Below are 22,831 nucleotides of genomic sequence, written 5' to 3'. Positions count from 1 at the left end.
CACCCCATTGTTTTGTTCTAAACATCCCTTGTGACTGAAACCTGGAGCCTTTGGAATGTCTGGGTTTGACTTGAGGGGCTCTCGAAGGAACTGGAAAGGACCAGTTCTTAGTAGGCCAGTGCCTACTAAATCTTGGAGGTTGCACTTGTAAGAAATCTTTCAGTTTGCATAGATATAGCTTTATCTTCCATCTTTTTTAAAACCTCAGCCTTATTACCAAAGAGACGGTCCTGTTGTAAAGGAGCATCTAACAATTTTGCTTTAACATGATCAGGCAGAGTTTGTTCTTTGAGCCAAGCATGCCTTCTTAGCACACACCCAGTTACAGCAGCCCTGCAAGAGGCCTCCAAAGAATCAAAACCACATTGCAAGGTACGTTTTCCAACTTGTTCGGCTGAATGCAATAGATCTTGTAAATCTTTATTTTCCACACAGTCAGAAATTAACATCATTTTCTGTTTAAGCAGTCCCATGATATGCTGTTGATATTTAAGCATATGAAATTGACAGTTTAAAGCCCTGATTGCCAAGGTTGCAGAAGTGTAAACCTTCTTACCCCATCTATCCAGTGCCCTGGAATCTCTATCAGAAGGGGTAGGACTTTTAGCAGTAGAAGCCTTAATGCCCTTGGGACCCTGAGAAATGGTTTCAGGATCTGCAATAGGATTTTTGAAAAGGAATTTGTGGGAGATTTTGAAAAACATCATCAACAATGTCTAGAACAGGAGGTACAGCCAAAGGCCTATGCTAAGGAAGAAGAAGAAAAATCCCTAAGTCTCTTTTTAGATTTAAAGAAATCCTGACTTTCCCAGTGGAAATGTTCCCTTAAGGTATGTAAAGTTTTCCCAAAAGAAAAATCCTCAGGGGGAGAAGCAGAAGGAATGAAATCTTCTGCATCAGAGTCCTCACAAGTAGGTATAGACCATTCCTGTTCATTGGAAGAATCAGAAGAAATGGAATCCTGTTCAGAAGATTCATAATCATTGTCTTGCCTAGGCGTCTTAGAAGGGGGGGAGGGGGGTTGGCTACCCCTGATCAGAGTAATTAAATCTTCAGCCATTTTGATCATTTGTGTTTTAGGCATAGGAGCCTGCACATGTGGCCCAGGAGTCAGTTTTTTAGGCAATGGCCTAGATTTTGGCCTTAGTTTTGAAGATGGCGTCTGTCTAATATACAAATCTATACGCCTGAAAACACCCTCGGAAGCTGGTGCCTGCACAGCTGCTCCAGACCCATCTAAGGTAGAGACATCCGCAGGTTCCATATCTGAAGCATCTCGTGGCATACTGGACTCCAAATGGGTCTCAGTAGAGGCCTGCAAATCAGAAGTAGCGGGTATCAGGGGCTGCGAAAGCACCTCACTGAGTACCGACGAACTGGCAACTGGCTTGGAACTGGCGACTGGCTTAGGAGAAGCGTCGTCGTCAGTTTTGGACCTCAACGGCCTGTCTCTGTTTTTTTCTTTGCGTTTTTTAGGAATTCCGGTAGTCGGATTGCTAACCGACAACATTTCTGGATAATTAAAGCGTGAGCCAAAATATTTAGAAGCAAAAATGTACCGACATTTGATAGTGCGTTGATTAAATTTAGCACAAAACCAACAGCAAGGTACGCTGTGGTCAGGGCCTAGGCAAGGAATACAGTACAAATGAAAATCCTTATGAGGTATTTGCTTCCCACAAGTAATGCAATTATTAACTTTTACTGACATTGGTAAAGAGTAAGAAAAAGTTTCCCCAACGGGGTACTTAGCTGTTTAGTTGAAGACTTCGGTTCTGAAACTCGAAAACGAAAATTTCAGGAGTCGGCCGACCGGCACTTGCAAACTGCTTCTGCTTCAGGCACCGTGAGGCAAGAAAGACTGATGTAATGGCGTCGGCTGCATGTTTTATACCCCTGACGACCTGACACCATGGAAGAAGGGACAGCAACCGACACAGGACCCAAGACTTTGTTAATCAGGCCGACTGAGGGCAACCTGCCAGCAGATTACCCCAAATGTAATGACTGCAACAGTGAAACACTAAGAACATCCCATGCTAACAGTGGGAAGGGTGTATGTGCCTCTACTGACCAGTGTGTACCCAGCAGCCCTGGGTCAAAAGACTACCGGCCGGCCTGTATCCAGCTGCCCATCTTAGGTTACACGAGATAGCCCTGTTGAGCAAAAGTTGGACAAACCACCAATCAACCTGCTAAACATGAATTAAGAACTAAAACACTCGGTGTAGGTTCACTGACAGGATGGAGATTGGAAGTGGATGGCATGACGGTTAGGTGCATGCTGGATATCCTAAGTATCCAGGAGATAAGATCAGTGTAATGATAAGGCAGTATTTGTAACCTTGGCTTATGTCCCACAGCATGGATGTGACAGTGAGGAAAAGAGTGCAATCACACAACAGTGGCAGGACCTACTAGATAAAGCAGGTCAGCAGTAATTGGTGTTGACAATGGGTGACCTGACTGCACGCTTCTAAGCAGATAGAACAGAACAAAATGTGAGGACTCCCTGGGTCTGCATGGCTGGGACAACAGGAATAAAGGAAGAGAGGCCATTCTAGACTCCTGTCTGGCAAATGGCTCGATGGTGACTAGCACATGGTTCAGCAACACAGTCAGTCACAAGATCACATACAAAAGGGGCCTATATACAATGTAGGTAGACCTCCCCCTAGTAAGGAAAGGGCATTGCGGTGAAATCAATGACTGCAGTCATCCTCTGTAAAATAGCTGGACCATAGCAAAAACCACTGGTTGCCACAATCAGCTGTGCGCAGTGGTCAGAGAAGGCTCTATGGTCAGCACACTAGGATAAAGACTGGGAAGTTGACTGGAAAGAAAGCACAAAAGTTCACGGAATTACTCAGGGCTCTAACACCTCAAAAAGAGCAGGAAATAGATAGAGCTGAGGAAGACTTCAGTGCCTCACAATAGCATGTTTGAGAACTAGAGAACAAATACACAATCAAGTCAGTTATGGAAATAAGGTGCATATGGAAAGCTGGTGGAATATAGAAGTCTAGGAAGTCATCAAAAGAAAAAAGCAGTGCAAGGCAAAGTGAGAGATGGAAATGACAGACCAGGCTACGGAAGAATACTACTTGGCTAACAAAGAGGCTAAGACAGGAGTCGCAATAACAAAGGACAAGGCATCAGAGGTACTCTAAGCGCTTCTGGAAAGTGACTGAGTAGATGGTACAAAGAAACTATCACATTGCAAGGCAAAAGAAGATAGTCAGATACCCTTCATAAGGGATGCCAACAACAACCTTACCAGTCCTCCGGACATCAAAGGCAGAAAGTAGTAGTACTTCCAGCAGCTTCTGAATGAAGAAAACTTCATAAAAGCTTTAATGCCTCAGGCACACCCTACAATGAAGAAAAGGAGGAGCTCACCATAGAAGAAGTAAGAACAGTACTAATGAAAATGAAGTCAGGGAAAGCAACAGACTCAGACTAGGTCATAGCAGACATGATAAAGATGTTGAAAGAGAAAGGTAAGATGAGAGATGCGCAGTTCTGATTTAGATCACAATGCAGTACAACCGATTGTTTGCAGTGAGGCAGACAGTTGAGAAGCTAGACAGATGAGGAAACAATCCAACTGGGCATTCCTACACTTGGAGAAAACATAAGGCAAGGTCCCAAGAAAAATGATTTGGGCAGTCCTGCAGTGGTTTGAAGTCCTACAAACCTTGGGAGAATTAGTGCAAGATACATACAAGGACCCAATGACTCAAGTACGAGCAGTGTTCACTCTCACAGAGGGGTTCCCAGTGGGAGTGAGTGTGCATCAGCATTCATCTGTGAACCCACTGCTGTTCAAACTGGTGATGGACTACATAAACAAACAGGTTAGAAGGAAGAGGTCTACAAAGTTGCTGTATGCAGATGATGAGGCACTGCAGGCAGGCTCTGAGCAAGAACTTCACCAAAGGGTAGGGGGGTGGAATGCATAACTGAAGGCACATGGGATGAAACAAAGTACAGATAAGGCAGTTGTAATGCCAGCAAATGGGGGACATTATAAGAAAGTGAGAAATGAGATAAAAGGGATATAGTGGAACAGGTTAACAGCTTCAAATATATGGGAAGGGTGGAGAAGGGAAGTCTGAATAAGTTCAAAGTTAGAATCAGATGGGCTGTAGCCAGCGAGTACAGTGTGTCAGGGCTTGTGTGTGAGACAGAAGAATGTTAAAGAAGCTGAAAAGCAAGGTGCACAAAACAGTCGTGTGACCAGTACTACTGTGTGGTACAGTAACCTAGGCAGTAAAGGCAGAGCAATTGAGGAAGCTAGAGGTGATGGAGATGATGTGCCCGAGACAGGTGGTAGGATGCACACTGTGGTACAGACAAAGGAAGAAATGAGGATATCAGAGCAGACACCAAAGTAGCTCAAATTGCAGAAAAGTCAAAGAGAAGAGCTTGCAGTGGTTAGGGCACATGTGCAGAAAATCAGAAGACAATCTGGTAAAAAAGATTTGGGACAGACAGGAAAAAAGAAATGAGGCATCATGTGATATTCAGACATGACTAAGAAGGGTAGAAAGTGGCACTGAATACAGAGAGAGAGAGAGAAAGGGAAACAGAGATGTTCACAGTTTGGGACCAAACACATTCATTCTAACAGTCCTCAATTGGGACTTCATGAAAGGTCTCTTACTGATCCAGTCTTCATCTTCCAAGCACAGATGCATGCACTAAGGAGATTTTATCCACTCCATAAATGGCTGAAATATAGCAATTCAATGTGAAACGTATGACATAAAACATTTTTAAGAATACTACAAATAAACATCGCAGAGCCTGAAACATGAAGTTTCACATTATATCTGTTAAGATCCTGTACCATACACCGATTATGCTGCTCACATAACAACAACATGACTCCTACGCATCACTGCAATAAAAAAGGCCAGTGTCTGAGAAAGGCAATTACTTCTGTTTTCAATATCTGCATCATGTTAGCCACTACTGCCTACTGGATAATAAGCTATTTTATATATTTTATGCTTACTTGATATTTGTTTACCAGGAAAGTCTAACTAGGCAATAACTTTTTTCAGTGTAGGGCCAGGGAGAAAATCTTTACAAGTATATCAATTTTACAGACAGATAAAACATCATCAGATATACATAAGAAAACATTACTTACAATAGTCATATGTAAGGTGTGTGCAGAGAGCATGAGCACAATCAACTGAATGCTACAAGCCATAAATGCTGTAGGGGGGGTAGAAGTGACCTCATATACTGGGAGAGAAAATGCTGCAAAATAATGAACTTAGAACTAGAAAAATCCTGGCTGGTTAATGCCAATTAATTCCAAAGCCTTATGCAGGACAGGAAATGGTTTATGAAAAGTAGGGGTACTGTTTAGTAAACACTGAAAGACAAGTATTAATTGAGAAGGAAACAGGTTTTGTTAAAAAAAAAAAAAAAAAAAAAAAAACAGAAGCTTAAGAGGAGAAAGAACAGATGAATAGGGGAGAATTTTATTAGTAAGGGAAGTCTAAAGGAAGAGAATGGAAATATTAAGTGTTGGATTCTTTACGTATTCGTAAGTCTAGCTAGCTTGGGAATCCATGGGGTATATTCAATGTGCACTTTTGAATCTAACTTGGAGATGCAGAAACTTCTCTAAAGAGAGCTTCTCAAGCATATAAAAACTATGGTCTCATCAGACAAGCAATACAGCTTTAGAAATGCTTTCAGCACCATATCTGCTCTGATTACACTACTAATGCTATCTACTGTTACAAGAATGCAGATCTCATTACTGCTGGTATTCTTATAGATATAATGAGAGCATTTGAAATAATTGACCATAGACTTCTTACTGCCAAACTTGTCAGACATAACTCTGATCAAGATACTATTAAATGTCTAATTTAACTGAATATAGCTGCATTTATTTATTGTCTGACTGAGTAACTGATTGTGCTGCATTCTGGTTACTTTATAATGAAATTTCATGCATACTACAGAAAACATGCAAACCCACTACAGAACTGCTTCTCCCCTTTAATACATGATCAGAAGGCAGGGCTGAATGACATGGAATTGGAAAGTAATAGGATAGCTGCTCAGAATACAGTAAACAGTGTTTTATTAAACTTAAATATAGGTCCACTGAAATAAAAACACATTTTAAAATAAGCAAGCCCACTTTACAATTGAGGGCATAATTATAATAAAAAGAAATAGTAAAAAAAAACCCTTTGCACTTGATCCTTAAAAAATTCTAAGGAAAGAGGGCGGTGGACACTACAAATGCAACAACTCAATATTACAGATTCTCAAGTCAACACTGCGTTGACATGAATGGAATATATGAAACATTCAGGAATACCAATATATACAATAAGGAAGTTATGTACAATGGAAGTTGTAGGTTAATTCTTGTATTAGTGGAATCATGAGGCTTCTGAACACAGAGAAAAAGACAATAATGACAGCTGTCTACATGACTGCAAGCAGTTTCATACTGCAGTCATTTCACAATCCAAAAATCTGCTAAAGTTTTTCTGAAATTCTGAGCTCACATTCACCTGCCTCTATTACGGTAATTTTTAAAAAAACTTTTATCTTACATTTTAGCAAGCTTCTGAAGCTATTGAGCAATAACAAAATTATTTAAATAACCCCACCTTTAAGTCTTCATAGGTGTCTGCTGAAAGTTTAGTACTGTTCATATTTAAACTACAGAGACTCTTCATAGCTGAAAAATAAAGAGATGAACATGAGTTAGAATAAAATATTATCAGTACTTTCAACAAAATTAAGTAAAAACAAACTGGATAGGAATGAGGAATGGACATCTAGTTTTTATCACAGCCCTTCTTGAAAAAAGTTGAGAAAAGCTGTAAACATTTAATAAATCACTGCAGTTTGTGCTTTGCCATTATTTCCCCATGGTTTATTATTTTCTCATTTAAACAGTAAATGATTATTTTTGTCTGTATGTTAGAGCTTATTTATGCTGACTGTAATACACTGTGCAGAGAACAGCACATCCTACAAGAACAAATAAAAAGTTCTGAAAGTGATTTTTAAAAAGGCTACAAAATACACTGTTACTTAAGCTATGAGAAGCAGAAGGCAAAGTCATACGTCTCACCCTTAAATGTGTTTACACACAACGGCCAGCTTTTAGGTCACACCCTAATTTACCCTCAGTCTTACTATTTTTCCTAAGGTTGAGAGTGGCCAGTATATCACACACATCCTTAGCTACAGTAAATTAGTAAATAAATGCAACTGAGGCAGACTTAACTATATTGATTCATGTGACCACATATCCTGGGCCAGATTCCAAAAGAGTTGCTCTCAGTGTAAGTCTGCCCTGCTTCCGAAAGGCTTCCGCTCACTTTAAGTGACTTACTTCGGTGTAAGGCCTACCTATAGACAGGCTTACACACTCAGCAGAAGACTTCAAAAGACCTACACTGAGAGCAAGTGTTTGGGAATTGGGCCCTCTGTACTTCTCATGGCAATCCAAAGCACAGACCTCCTTCAGAGTTCTGCTCAAAAGTAATGCATTCTTTTTGGTCCTTCCTCATAAAATATATTTTTTTATCTCACTTAATCTAAGTGAGAAAATCATCACCTTACAGTGTATGTACCCATGCAACTAGCAGATTAAGTGCTAGTGTAACTATGAGCAACAAGTAAACTATACACAGAAGGTACAGACAAACATAACCACACACCCATCCATTTTTAAAGCACTTCTGCTGGTGACAAACGCAGTGGCAATGAACAGTCTCTAGCTCAACTTGTGGGATTAATGTTGGCTACGGAACTCAATATCTTAAACAATATTTTTAGGAACTCATACCTAGAACTAGTTTATACTTTTGCAAACCTAAAAACGTATCCAATTCTTTCTTGAATACTATTACATCATGTAGTTTCCTCAGGTAGAGTGTCATTGTTGAATACATTCACATTTAAAAGTATGATTATTTTTACTGATTTAGGGCAATAGACATTGTTTCTTTGCACTGTAGTTTAACTGTAAACATTTCATATTATAAGCAGTCTGAAGTTCTGTATTATAAAATATATTAACTATTAAAACTAAGTCACTCCTTAATATTCTACACTGAACATAATATAAGTAGTCTTCCATAAGTATTTCAACAATTATAAGGTATCTTGCCATACATTTTTATAAGAAATCAAGCTTAGATAAATCTTTTGCTGAATACACACAAAGTTAAGCAGTGTACTCAGTTGGTCTACACTTGTGAAGATGGAACCTACTATTTCTAGATGTCTTACAGCTGAAGTACTGTTTCAGTAGTATACAACACCACAAATGATGTTCAAGTGGCGATGGAATGAAAAATCATTTGTCACTTATATTTCAAAGTCCTCATAACAAATTGCTCTACTCAATTTTCCAGCTAACATATAACTATACATTTTGTTAAATTTTCCAAAATGCATCACACCACTTTTGTTTGTGTTAAAATTCACATAACTATCTACTGACCAAGTAAATCACTAGTCCAAAAATGCTGATAAACCAGTTCTTTGTTATTTATTGCTGTAACTATACTTGCTTCCTTGCAGTAATCAGCAAATTACGACAACCAAATTCTGATGTTACTGGTAAGTCTTGAACATAAAGCAAGAAAGAAAAGCCTCAATACTGTGCTCTGTAGACCTTTATAATTCATTTTAAGCTCAGGTGAATGTAAGCCACTAGTCTTAAATCTTAAGTTTTACTTGGCAGCCTATTAGGAGTCATTTTACTACATATATATATATATATATATATATATATATATATATATACACATATATATATTACTATATATATTACTATATATATTACTTTCCTAACTAAATGTGCATACTCTAAATCACGGAGTGAAAAGATGTTGTGAGATCCATTTCCAAGTGATTCTCTACTACAACATGTAGATTGAAATACAAGGAAGCTACCACATTAATATAAAAATAAACCAGGCAGTAGTCAGCTTGGCACTTTTAAAACTTTCCCAGGCTATAACTTCTCCCATAGACCCCAAATTTAGTGTTCTGCACCTTTGCTTCTCCTGATTTTGGGATTTCTCTGGAATAGCAAGCAAATAAATGTGTACTATAAAAACATGAATAAAACAAACTACTCCAAGCTAATTGCTCTACAAACATTTTTTGAATAAGCTCGGAGTAATTTGTTTTACATTACCTAGTCAAGTCCTTGAATAAAACCCTTTGCCCACCTGTCAGGGAAGCATTGATTATATTACTACCTGCAAGAACATCTGTTGCAGAACAGAAGGAAACAGGGAGACTTGGTTTACTATACAAGGAGGAATCCCTGGAAAGCAGGGAGAGACTCCCATTACCAAGCGTACTCCTGCTAAATTACTCTTAGAACCTATTTATCTGAAACAATCCGGTAGTACAAAAGAAAATAAAAACTTAGACAGAGGGACAGACTGCCAGGGTGGGAGGGGGATAAAGCCTGAATAGGCAAATAGTCATTCTGACTGGACTGTCCATAGTTTTTGACGAGCAAGAAGCTTTACTTTTCTCTGAGCCTCTTTGTCATTGCTTTTTACAAATCCTGTTTGGAAGAACACTGCTGCTTGGACTGCTTTTTGAAAAAGTGTTGCCATACAATCATCTACAAAAAAAAAAAAAAAAAAACAATGATACTAAAAATTGTTTTACTTTAACACATACCAGTCATGGACACAATCAGTAATGGAAAAAGGCACTTTTTTTTTTTTGCTGTTTGCAGGACTGGCCCAGTGGCTTTTCTTCCTACACCCAACTGAACCATTCCACCAAAAAGGCAAGAGCCCTCTGGTGCATTTGTTCCCTGTTACAGACAAGGACTGGATGTTAAACATACCTCTCAACTGTACAGATTTTAACAATGTCCAGATTTGTGCTTCATATTTGGGTCTGTTTCTCATAGAATTTGTGGGGCTTTGGCAAATCACTGGCAAATCATTAGGGACTGAATCCAGAAAATAATGACAAACATCCGAAATTCAGATTTCATATATTTAAGAAACTTCAGGCTAAAGCAAAACCTGTTATTCTATCCATGTTTAAGTTTGTGAGAGCAGAATTTAAAAACTGACCTTATTTTTGAGCCTTTGTCCCCCCATTATTTATAGCTTTATTCAGATTTCTTGCTGTAAGAGGTTGAGAGGTCTGGTGTTAGAGAGTGGGCCTATTTACAGATCCTGTGGATGTGCAACTCTGCACATGCCTAACTTCCCATTCATGTGCTACGCTGCTGGTAGCACTGGGCTGATTTGGCTGTTAATGCTATGGCAATTGCCCACGCAGCAAGCCAAGCTATCCTCCCTGCCCCAAACAAAGATGTTTGTGGAAAAAGGATAATCTAGGGTGCAGTCAGGACTTTATTTCTCTGCACACTCAAGCTGGGCAAATGCACTAGCATCTTGTTAGAAATCCCTCATCTCTATCTAAAACATGGTTTACGGTCAGGAATTTGAGTCAAAATTATTTAAATTCTACATAATAGTAATGCCTAAACAATAAAACAGAGTTAAAAAAACTTAAAAATTCTATTACAACTGGGTGGCACTTCAGATTTAGTTATATTGTTTGAAACGTTCAGTGAATTCTAAAAAAAAAAAAAAAAAACTAGCAAAAACCCATAGCACAAGGGGTGAATCACGGTGCTGTTTGCTCTCTCCTGGGAGAACAATTGATTCACTCAAACTTTGTTCCGGGACCAAGCCTTACAAGTAAGTCTCTCCGCAACCTTCTGTGCTGCTGTAGATTACTTTTCAAATGCATACCAGGGATTATGAAACCTTGCAAATTAATTGGCCAAACATGTCATATGATCACAGTAAGATCTACAATAACCAGCTGCCAAGAAATACCACATACAAGAATAACAATAACACAGATTTAAAATTCACATACAAGCATGGTTAGGCATTCTGCAGTGTGGGCTCCAAGGTATTTCCACAATTTTCATGTTATTAAATCATGCATTACATGATTACATCTCGTAACAGCAATCCATGAAGGTGGGACTATATTGTCAAGTCTCACTACTTAAGAATGTTTGAGGTATTATTCCATTTTAAGACATGTCCAGCAGTTTAGTAAACATCTAAAAATGTGACCACTTTTTTTTTTCCAGAATTGTCAACTTTTGAAAACTAGTGAATGTTTCTCAATTGGCTGCTCTGAAATTTTTAGTTAGGAGACTCAAGTGTGCAGTACTACATGGCAAACCAAAGACTATACTACATCACAGTATCTCTTAAGCACTGTAAGAAAAATCTTGTCAGAGCTGTTGATGCTATTTTGTAAGCAGCTACTGACAAACATCAAGTAATATTTCTGTATGGCTAAATATTATGACTTAGGAAATTACATTACTGAGATAATTATTTGTGTTTGAGTTTGTGGTTTCTAAACACTAGATTGGTAATTCACCTTCACTAAGTAGAACTCCCCACTGTTAAACACAAGCAGAAAATGGCAATATGGCTTCAGTGAAGTACAATTTACAAATTCAACTCATTTGATAAATTGATCACAGATTACTCACAAAACTACTTAAATCCAAACATTGACTAACACAGCAGGGAGATATGTTCTACATCTCTCTGACATATAAGTATGAATTGCTCTATATTTCTCACACTTTTTGTACCATGACACATTTTCCTTAATTGTAAATTGTCCATATTAGCATCTGTGTATAATTTATATGTATCCTTCATCATATTTATTGTACTATGTACTGTTTCATAAGTGTGGAGTTTTTCTCCATGGGCCTCCACTGAAAAAGGATTTGTGTCCAGTCTGCCTTTCATGGTAACCAAAAGTAAAATAAAAATAAATAAAAAATAGGGTTTAAATTGCTAAAATTAAATTAATTTTAAAAATGTTTCTTACAGCTGAGTGCCAACAATCCAGCATCTGTGACAGGGGTTTCGCACAGGTTAAGAACTTGTAGTGATGTTAGATGCTCTGACAGAAGCCGTAGGCCAGCATCTCCAAACTGAAGAGAAAAAAAAACACAACAAACACATTATTACACAGTCCAACAGGAAAACTGCTACTGCATAAAAAAAACAGTACTTTGAACACAGTAAATGTAATTTGTCACTGATGTGTACACTAAAGAAAATATACTTGAAAAGCTTAAAGTGACAGCAATTTCTACATAAATAAATCCAGTGAACTGCAACCTTTTTTCTGTAGTAAGTTTGCAGGCTGAAACAAGGCTGCTTTGTCACATCTTAAGTATGATGTTAAGAGTCTTTGGAGACATTAAATAAATACCAGTAAATGCAGAATCTAGAAGACTTCAGCAGAGATATATTGAGTGCAATCCAGAGTCAATAGTATCTTAGTGCTTCTTCTACTACAATGTCCCCTATGTGATGTTTTTTGCGCAAGCCCTTAACATTTACAAAATCAGAGTGTGTCCTACCTGCTTGCAAAAATATATAGACAAAGATCATAACCTTGCTCATCCACAATGCACACAATGCCAAGCACCATTCAGTATACAAATGGGAGGAACCCAAAATGAAGAGATAAATCACAGTGTACAAGAAAATGACAGAATAAAAACATGAGGCACAAATTTTTGTACACAAAAGTAATGTACTTACCATAATGTTAGATCTGTGTTTTCCAAAGGAGTACAAGGTGACAATTTAGAAAGAATAACAGAGGGAGGAATGGCTCTAGCATTAATACGTACACATCTTTTGTATCCAGTGTTGTCTGTTCTCATCTGATTTGACCTTGAAACAGATTCTCAAGCTACTGAAAACACTTGGGTGGCATCAAGAAAAGATATTCCTTACAACAGTGGAGCCTGAGGATGTACAAGACCTGTATTATACATCTAACTTGCAGTGAGGTACAAACACGTGAATAGTAAACCAAGTTTATGCAGCAAAATTTCCTAAATAGGAACTCTGCTTAGGAAGGCAGGACAGGTAGCTACTGCTCTTGCAGAATGAGCCTCTGGGTTCTTAAGTAAAGAGCGATCCAGCTTTTTGTAAACAAACATACAATCAGAAAGCCACCATGACAGAGTGACTTTTTATCTACTTTGGCCAACTTTTGATTTAGAGACACCAATAAACAGCTGATAAGATTTTTCTAATGTCTTCAGTTGTGTGCAAACAAAATCTGAGTTCTCTATAAATGTGCGGTAGGTATAAAATATACTCTTTCAAAACATTTTGGAAAGAATATTGGCTCTGGTTAAGGTGCACTTCTGATGCCCACTTTGGGAGGAAATTGGTATTTGTTCTAAAACAAACCCTTACCTTTATGGAAGACCATGCATTGGGGATTGACATTATGAGATCTTTGCAGAAGTAACAGCCAACAGAAAAGATGTTTTTCCAAGACAGATTTTTAGATCCACTGTGGCTATCAGTTCGAAATTAATCTGAGTTAAGGTATGCAGCATAATCATAATACCCCAGTGGAGGAACTGGACTCCTAATCGGAGGCCTCAACAGAAAAGTTCCCTTTATAAAGGCCTTTGACATCTGTAGAGCAGTGATGAGAGTATGGTTGCATCCAATGTGAAAATTGGAAATGGCTGCTAGCTGAACCTTGATTGCAGAAAAACTGAAGCCTTTTTGAAACATATGTGACAAAAGGTCTAGGACGAAGGGAAGAGGAATTGAAAAGGGATCTATTCCCTTAGAAGATGCCCAAACAGTAAAACATTTCCAATTGATAAGATAAATCTTCTAGTGTTTGGCTTTTATCAAACTGTTAAGATATAAAACACTGAAACTGACAGCCTGACAGGCCAGCAGCAGAAAGGGAGGAACTAAGCAGTTAGCTTCAAGGTATTTAGATCTTGGTGAGGCTGCGCAGACTGATGACTCACAAGGTCTGGATGGGATTCCATCACCCTGTGAGGCTGTATTAGATGAGGCCAGTGGAAGGGGAACCAAACATGCCAGGGCCATAATTGGAAAATGAGGATCTTGGCCTTGTAACTTCTGGCTTTCTGAATAAATTTTGTTATCAAAGATATAGGGGAGGGGGGGTTATAGAAAACTGTGGGAGCCAACTGTGGACTACAGCATCCTTCAGTGATTGACCCATGAAGGGATAAGGGCAAAGAAATTGCTGCACTTGTTACTTAGGTACGAAACAAAAAGACTGCAGCAAGGTTGGCCCAACTGACTGAAAATTTGTGTCATCACTGCATGACTGAGGGGCCACTTGTGAGGCAGAAGAATAGACCAGTTCAGCTTGTCTCATAGAACACTGGAAGTCCACAGAATGTGCCTTGTTACAGAAAAGTTATGGGAAGTCATTGCCCATTGCCACACTCTCATGGCTTCCTGGCAAAGTGAGTACGAGCAGGTTCCTCCCTGATTGTTAATGTAACAGACTACCGCCATGTTGTCTGTCTGAACAGAAATCACACCCTTGGGGAGGGAGTCCTGAAAAGCCTGCAATATAATAAGGACTGCCCTCATCTCCAAGGTGCTAAAGTGAAGACTTGTCTTAGGTGACCATGAACCCTGGACCATCTTCCCTTGGAAATGCTCCCACCCCACCCCAGGAGAGAAATGTTCATGTTTACTGCAGCCACTCAGGTGGTAGAGAAAATGGTCAACCATTCAAAACCACTGGGGACATCAAACACCAATTGATGCGTGTCCTGCAGATGGGTGTCAGACTTATTTGAGCATGTAATAGGTGAAACATTGGGGACCACTGAAATGGCAGAGTCCACAGAAGAACTCATGTAATATCTTGCTAGGGGATTAGCATCATCACAGAGGCCATTAGCCCTAGCAGCTGGAGAATAAGTTTGCAGGAGGAGAGGGATGGTGAAGAATCTGAACTACCACCTAGTATAGTAATGATATCCTGGAGATTGGAAGTTTGGCAGTTTGACTGATCATGTTCAGGTGGAATCTAATGAATTCTATCTTTTGTACTAATTACTGTGGAAGATGAGACTCCTTTGTTGAATCACAGGATCCCTGGTTGTAGTAGTAAGGAGACAATCTTCTACATATGGGAACAACCAGAAATCCAGAAGTCTGACATGCTTTCACTGTCATGCATTTGGTAGACACCCGGGGGACTGTGGAGACCAAAGGGCAGTGCCCTGGACTGGGAATGACTGGCTGCCAGCTGGAAACAGAGAAATCTCCCAGACTGCTTCATTTTCTTGAAACGACAGTAGGCATATTGGAGATCTATGCAGCACATCCATTCATCCTTTCTCAAGACAGGTAGAAGGGAGTAAACCATGACCATCACAAACTTTGTTTTAAAAACTAATTAAGGTGGTTTAGGTTCAAGATTACCCTTAGGTCCCTTGTTTTCTCTGGAAATAAAAGGAATCTGGAATAAACACTGGCTCCAAAGTGGTCTTGGGGGAACCTGCTGGATGTCTCATTTTTTTTTATAGCAACTTTTTTTTTTCTGCTGCTGTGGATTTCGCCTAACTGGGTGGCATGTCAGGAATCCTTCTCTTTTTCTGAGGAGGGAAAAGAAAGAAATGGTGTAACCTCCTGTAATTAACATCAGCATGCATGCATCTTTTGTAACAGCATGCCAGGCTTAAGGATGCAGGAATAAGCACTCCCTCCCACCCTAATGCCCGAGTGTGACAGTTGGACAACCCTTCAGGTGTGTTGGCAGGATTTCTCAGTGAAAAGCCTGCAAAATCTCTGATTCTGTGGTGCACCTCTCCCTCTATGGTGATATCCACTGAAACTGCCCCCCACCTCAGGAGGGTATTCCACAGGAATTTCTTGGTTAAAACCTTGAGATTTTTTGAACCACATCTTTTTCTTGTTCATAGCAAAAGTCCTCTGAGGGGCACAGAAACAGATCCCAAAGACAGATGAGGCTTTACTGCCTCCTTAACATTTGGTCAGAAGAGTGTCAAACCATTGAAAGAGGTTTTAAGGAAAGATGTCTTGAAGCCTTCCACAAAGTCACATAATCCCATCCAGGCATGCCAGTGGAAGGCAATGCTGGTGCCTGCTGCTCTAGCTGTGGCATCAGCTACATTAGGAAACAGGCACATGGATATGTCAGACACTGACTGTAGAGTACACAACTGGGATGCCACCATTTTTTGGAAGCCACCAGTAAGTTACCTGCGAGGTACTTGGTAAGCTCCTTGATCAGGTGTCTCTGGAAATGTGTCATATGGACAAGGTAGTTCAGTGCTCCAAGTGCAAAAGCCACTGACTTACACATCTGCTTCCTAAAACTGTCCAACGTCTTCGACTCCATGTTAGGAGAATGTACAGATGTGCTCTCTTCTGAGAGCTCCTTTTTAGTGGCTGCCACCACCACCATGGTATCTACCTGAGCAAACCTGCTCTGGTGCACTTTGTCCTTTGCGGTGAACAGGATCTTTTCAGGTTTCCTGGGACTAGCTCCACTACATCATGATTCTTTTACCCCCATTGAGCCACCAGATCTATGAGGGTATCAGTAGGTGGCACCACCCAAGAAGTAGAAGATCCATTCTCAAAAGCCTCACAGAACACATACTCTTCAGGAGAGGGTGTATCTGTGGACCAACCCCCTTGTTGTTTCATCAGTTCAAGAATAATCACCAAAGGTGACATTTTTCAAAGGGGATTGTAGGGTCACTTCTCCATCATCTAAGTCTGTACCTTCTGTGACTGACTCTAGGAAGGAGTCCAAATGCCTCCTTTTGCACATCTGTTTCATAGGACCCTGCCACACATGGGATTCCTGGGTTTGGAATCAGATGAGGAACTTGCATGGCAAGTACCCCTAAGGCTAAAGGAGGCTGGCTGTCCCAGTCAATCAGGATGTAGGAGCACAGGCACAAAACCCATGGGGGGGGGGGGAGGCTAGGATGGAGCAGAGCATAATAGAGACACCTCTTCTCTCAGTCTGGTGAGAACCCGTTCAAAGCCCTTGCACAGACTGGATATAATGGAAGCCAAAGATGCACTCCCCCAATCCACAAACTGGACAGGAGGAGCACCCCCTACTCTGATCTACCCCAGCTCAGAGGCTGACAAAACAGCTGAGCTATCAAGTGATGAGGAACTGAGAGGGAGAGATGGCTTCAATAACTATGTAGTCAATCCCACCCCTCAAACCTTGGCTCTGAGGCTTTGTCTCTAAACTTGGAGTTGAATGAGTAAAATATACAGTTGGGGTTAAAATAGAAAGGACTATCATCTCTGACGAAGGTGCTCTGTTGAAAACATGGATTCACAGACCTCTGATCCTAAGGCTGGACCGGAACAGGGGACACCAAAAGAGGGGTGGATGGGTCTGAAACCAGTGCACCCAAGAGGGACAGGGCTGGGAAGAACCCCAGTTGAATCTGTGTCCAGAGGAACTTCCATATCATCCTGTAGATATCCAATTTAGTAAGCCTCTTTGTGAAACAGATGTACCTCAAAGATGAAGCCACTAAAGGTGGCCAGGTGGAATCTCTCTCCTGGAGGAAGGGGGAGTAGAACCTAGGACTTATCAGCTCTGGTGAGAAGCATAGAGGAGGCACTGGTGATCGAATATGAACATTTTCCAGATCTGACTCAAACCGTTGTACTAGTTCTGGAGAGCACTTTCTAGATTATTTTCTCGACTTCTTTTCTCCTTCAAGGATCTTGGTGTCTTGACCTTCCTGGCTGGGGAAGACGAACTCTGAAGCAACAAAAGGAGCTGACACTACTGTTAGCATGGGAAGAAGGCCGTAAAGAACCAATATGACCCTGCATCCTCTTAATAATCTAGTGCCAAACAAGGCACATGCCTCAAAGTCTTAGTCCAGGTGTGCTACAACCAGACAGTATATACATAAGAAGTGCAGGTCCTGAGGGTGAATTATGTGCCCACAGGCAGAGCACGTCCCGAAGCCTTGAACCTTGTTCACTATGAAAGACTCTAACAGATAAACACTAACATATAAACAGTCAAGCAATTTAAAACTACCATATCCAAGTACAGGCTTACTAGCTGAGAAAAAAAATTAGTACCTTAAAAGAGGAAAGGGAATGAAATTTAGGTAAAATTTGGCTGCACAGAGAAGGATTGCAATGCAGGAGAAAATCTCCTGAAGAGATTTTTTTTAATGGGGAGGATATTTAAGAAAAGCTGTAAAACTATAAGGCAAGAAGCACCCTGTAAAAGGAAAATTTGCAGTAACAATGAAAATAATTTACCCCATCTGGTTAAGAAGATCAGAGCACTCACAGACCACATCCTTCCGATAGAAGTGGCAAAAAAGATCTTCAGTAGTTTGTGGGAACAGAGGGAATTATGGGTAGGGAAGGAGTCAGAGCCCTCTATCCACAGCTGCCAAAACGTTGCCAAGGTTGGATCTGATAACCCAAGGGTTGAATTAGATGAAAACAGAAAACATCAGATCAGTAGATTATTTTGTAAGAAACATCTTGCATTTGGCATGAGTACAGTCATTCTTTTGACTATGCCACATTTAGGTATACTGAGACTCAAACAATACATCATAAACCAGGAAAAAAATTTAAATCCTCTTTTTTTAATTATTTTTTATTTAACATTTGTTTACCGGGAAAGTCCAACTTGGAATGAAGCCAATTTTCAGCGGACGCCCGGGGAAAAATGCTTCAGATACACGTCTTTAAAACATGTTGAGCACTTGCCTCAGTTTGATTTGTCGCTACTGGCATGTGGACCTCCTCTGATTTTTGTTCTTCATCCCTACTGGGTTATGACATGTCAATTAACAGTAGTCCCTAATATAATTGTTTTATATAGCTGTAATTCCACACAATGGGTGTTCAAAAATTCAACTGGTACGGTTTCCTACTGACACTACAGGCCATAAAAAAGAAGGTAAAAAACATGTTAGGGGAACAGGTATTTGTCTCAAATATTTCCCCTTCTTTGTAAAAGACTACCCATTCACAGGGAAAGTACAGTTGTGTACACTTACCATAAATGTAGATGTTCACGTGTATTCACTGTTGCAGTCATCACACTTGGGCTATCTGCCTGCAGGTAGCCCTCATTCGGCCCGAATACCAGAGTCTTGGGATTTCTGCATCAAATGCTGTCACCTCATCCATGACATCAGGGGTATAAAACATGCAGAAGACGCCATTACATCAGTTTTTCTTGCCCCAGATGTCAGGAGCCCCCAAAATAGGAAGCAATCAAATGGTGTGGAACACCTCCAGTAAAAAGTAAATACCATTTCCATAAGATATGGGCAAAAAATGAGGATAGATAGAAAGTATAGAAAGACAGGGGGCTGGAGGGAGGGTAACCAGGACTGCAACAGTGAATACACTTGAACATCTACATTTCTGGTAAGTGTACACAACTGTACTATGTTCTTTGTGTTTCACTGTTACAGTCATCACACTTGGGTTGATTCCCAAAGCTGAAGAAGGGTGGAGGCAGTCAAGAAGAAGTAGGGCTGGCTTAGCAGGCCTTGTAAGACTGTTGTGGCAAACCCAGCTCTGGATTTAGAAAAGACAGGCAAGTGGTAATGCTTGTTGAAGGGTGTGTACAGAACTCCAGGTTGCAGCTTCCAGGATGTCCCTGGTAGGGACTCCCCTGAGAAAAGCCATAGAGGTTGAGGTAGCCTTAGTGGAATGAGGTCTGATCCCCTGTGGGGTAGGTTTTCCATTGTGTTTGTAGCAGAAATGGATGCAGTGTGCTATCCATTTAGAAATGGTTTGTTTTGAAATGGCCTTGCCCTCTGCCCCTGTAGCAAAGCTGACTAGCAGCTGGTCAGATTTTCTGAAAGGTTTAGTCCTGTCAAGGTAGAACCTGAGCTGTCTGTGCACGTCCAAGGAGTGCAGGATCCTTCCCCCTTTATTCTGAGGATTAAGAAAAAAGGGTTGGCAAATGGATTGGTTTAAAGCCACACTGGATACCACCTTGGGCATAAAAGATGGGCTAGTCCTGAGGGAAACCCTGTCTGCATGGAAGATAATGAAGGGTTCCACAGCCATAAGGGCCTGCAACTCAGACACTCTTCTTTCTGAAGAGATGGCTAGCAGTAAGGCTGTTTTCCAAGAGAGGAATTTTAACTCTGCTGTAGCAGCAGGCTCAAAAGGGGGAAGCGTGAGCTTTTCTAGTACAAGGTTAAGGTCCCAGGCAGGAGTGGGAGCTCGCCTTGGGGGTCTTAAATTCTTAGCTCCTCTCAGGAACTGTTTAATCAGAGGGTCAGAGAACAGGGATGACTCAGTATTGCAATGAGCCGAGATGGCAGAGGCATGAATTTTAACTGATAAGAAGGATAGGTCTTTGTGGAGCAGCTCTGCTAGGTAATCTAGGATTTGAGGCAAGGAGGGCACGGCTGTGTCCTTCCCTTGAGACGGGTTCCAAGAACAGTATCTATTCCACTTTTATGAATAGGATTTCCTAGTACTGGGCCTCCTGGCCTCAAGGATAACATCCAGCACCTGTTTGCTGAGGGTTGATGGTGACGTATTCAGGGAATAAGCCAGGCTGCCAGGTTCAGGGTTTGCAGCTGAGGATGCAAAATCTGTCCCTCCTGCTGGAACAGAAGTGAGGGGGTCTGATGTAGGTGCCAGGGTGGCACTGCTGTCAGACTGCACAGGAGTGGGTACCAGTGCTGGCATGGACAGTCTGGTGCAATAAGGATTGCCTTTGGCCTGTCCGGTTTGATCTTGAGGAGTACTTATGGAAGGAGGGGGAAAGGCATAGATTGAGAGGTTTTCCCATGTGAAGGATAGGGCATCCATTTTCCAAGCTTGGCTGTGGGGAATTCTGGTGCAAAATTTGTTTGGTTGATGGTTTTGGGGGGACGCAAAGAGGTCCACCTCTGGTGTTCCCCACCTGTGTATTAGACATTTGAATGATTTTAGTTCCAGTTTCAATTCGTGTGGGTCCATTAGATTTCTGCTTAAGTCGTCTGCCAGTGAATCTTGCATACTTGGCAGGAATTCAGCTTGCAGGTGCACTTGGTTGCTTAAGACTGTGTTCCACAGAGCCATGGCTAATCTGCAGAGTGAGTAGGAGTGAGTTCCCCCCAGCTTATGTACCACATAACTGTGGTGTTGTCTGTCTTTATCAGTTGTCGTCCTGGCAGGATAAGGTATTTGAAGGCTGTCAGTGCATTCTGTACAGCTAACATTTCTTTTTGATTGATATGCAGGTGAATTTGTCCTGGGCTCCATTTGCCTTGAATGCATTTGCCTGCCATGTGAGCCCTCCATGTATAATCTGATGTGTCTGTTGTCATAGTGTTTGGATGGCGTGGGGGGGGGGTTGTGAGAAAGGGAGTCCCTTGTTGTGGTTGCAAGCCTCTGCCACCAAAGGAACTCTGTCCTTAGGCAAGTAATGATAGGAAAAAGAAGTTATGTCTTACCATAACATTCCATCTGTATTGTTGATCCTCATTCAGTCATTACGCCTGGGTTAATCGGTTCCGACCTTGGAACTGAGCCGGCCATCTTCCAAGCTTGCACCAGCCACAAACTCTCAAGCTAAACTCTTACCCACAATTCCCCTCTCACTGCTACCTCAGATTGAATTTGCAAGTCAAAGAAAGTAGAGGCTACCTCTGGTCAAAGGACCTAATGGAACCGGATGATGAGATCCACTATAAGCCTCAGGAGGGGCAAGGAGGGAGGGTCGTAATGACTGAACGAGGATCAACAATACAGATGGAATGTTATGGTAAGAAATAACTTCTTTATCTGATATTGTTAATCCTCGTTCATTCCTTACGCCTGGAACAGAGTCCCCAGCTATCTTTATTCCTGGGAGGCTCTCAAGGAAGGACATTCCATTAAACCAAAGGATGCTCTTCCTCTGGAGGTCAAGTCCAATTTGTAATGGCTGATGAAGGTATGAGGACTAGCCCAAGTTATAGCTGCACAAATGTCAGGTAAAGAAGCTTTAGCATGGAAGGCAGCAGAAGTTGCTACTGATCTAGTGGAATGAGCCCTTACGGCTGTAGTCAGAGGGATATTGTGAGTTTTGTGAATAAATGTTACACAGTCTTTTAACCATTTAACCAATGTGACCTTAGAAACAGCACATCCAAGTCTAGGCCCAGAATAGGCCAGGAATAGCTTATCTGATTTGCGAGATGCCTTAGTTCTGTCCTGATAGAAACTAATTTGCCTGTGAATGTCTAGGGTATGTAGACAATACTCTCCTCTGTTAGAATGATTGGGAAAGAAAACTGGCAATTCAATGGTTTGGTTAATGGACATTTCAGAGATCACTTTTGGCAGAAAGGAAGGATTAGTTCTCAATGACACTCTATCTTTATGAAAGATCAAGTAAGGCCATTTGATGCATAGAGCTTGAAGTTCAGAGATACGTCTGGCAGAAGTAATGGTGACCAAGAGCAAAGTTTTCCAAGAAAGAAACTTGAGGTCGCATGAAGAAGCTGGTTCGAAAGGAGACATCATCAAAGCTTGCAGGACTAATGAGAGGTCCCATGGCTGGATAGGTTCTCGAAAAGGGGGTTTCAAATGATGTATGCCTTTTAGAAAGGTCTTGCATAATTTGTGTGACATAAGGGAAGAGTCATGGACACCATTGTGAAAATTAGATATAGCGGCCAAATGAACCCAAATGGTAGAAGCAGATAGGCCAGATTGGAATAAACTTGACAGGTATTCCAGTACTACCAGCACTGGTGCTGAAAAAGGGTCCATCCATTTTTCCTTCCGCCAAATGGTAAACCTTTTCCACTTGCTGAGATAAGTAGTTCTGGTGGAAGACTTATGAGATGCAATAAGAATGTCACGTACTGGGGAAGAAAGATCAGTCTGCCTGGCAATCACCGGACGTGGAGGAGCCAAGCTGTGAACTTCAGGTTGTTCAG

General features: G+C 41.0%; 1 protein-coding gene across 1 annotated transcript in view; it reads right to left on the bottom strand.

The window, feature by feature from the left end:
- The window catches only part of LOC122810253 (c-Maf inducing protein), a gene marked incomplete in the record, with an annotated part of 1,337,359 nt that overhangs the window by 79,354 nt on the left and 1,235,174 nt on the right, over positions 1–22,831 (bottom strand). The window contains 2 exon segments of the mRNA XM_044081790.1: positions 6,654–6,724; positions 11,920–12,025. Coding sequence (XP_043937725.1) covers positions 6,654–6,724; positions 11,920–12,025 — 177 coding nt within the window.

The sequence above is a fragment of the Protopterus annectens genome, chromosome 8.part1, assembly GCF_019279795.1.
Source record: "Protopterus annectens isolate FY-2018-M chromosome 8.part1, PAN1.0, whole genome shotgun sequence".
Lineage (NCBI taxonomy): Eukaryota > Metazoa > Chordata > Ceratodontiformes > Protopteridae > Protopterus > Protopterus annectens.
Note: the sequence above shows the minus strand (reverse complement) of the source record. Positions and strands in the feature narration are given on the sequence as shown.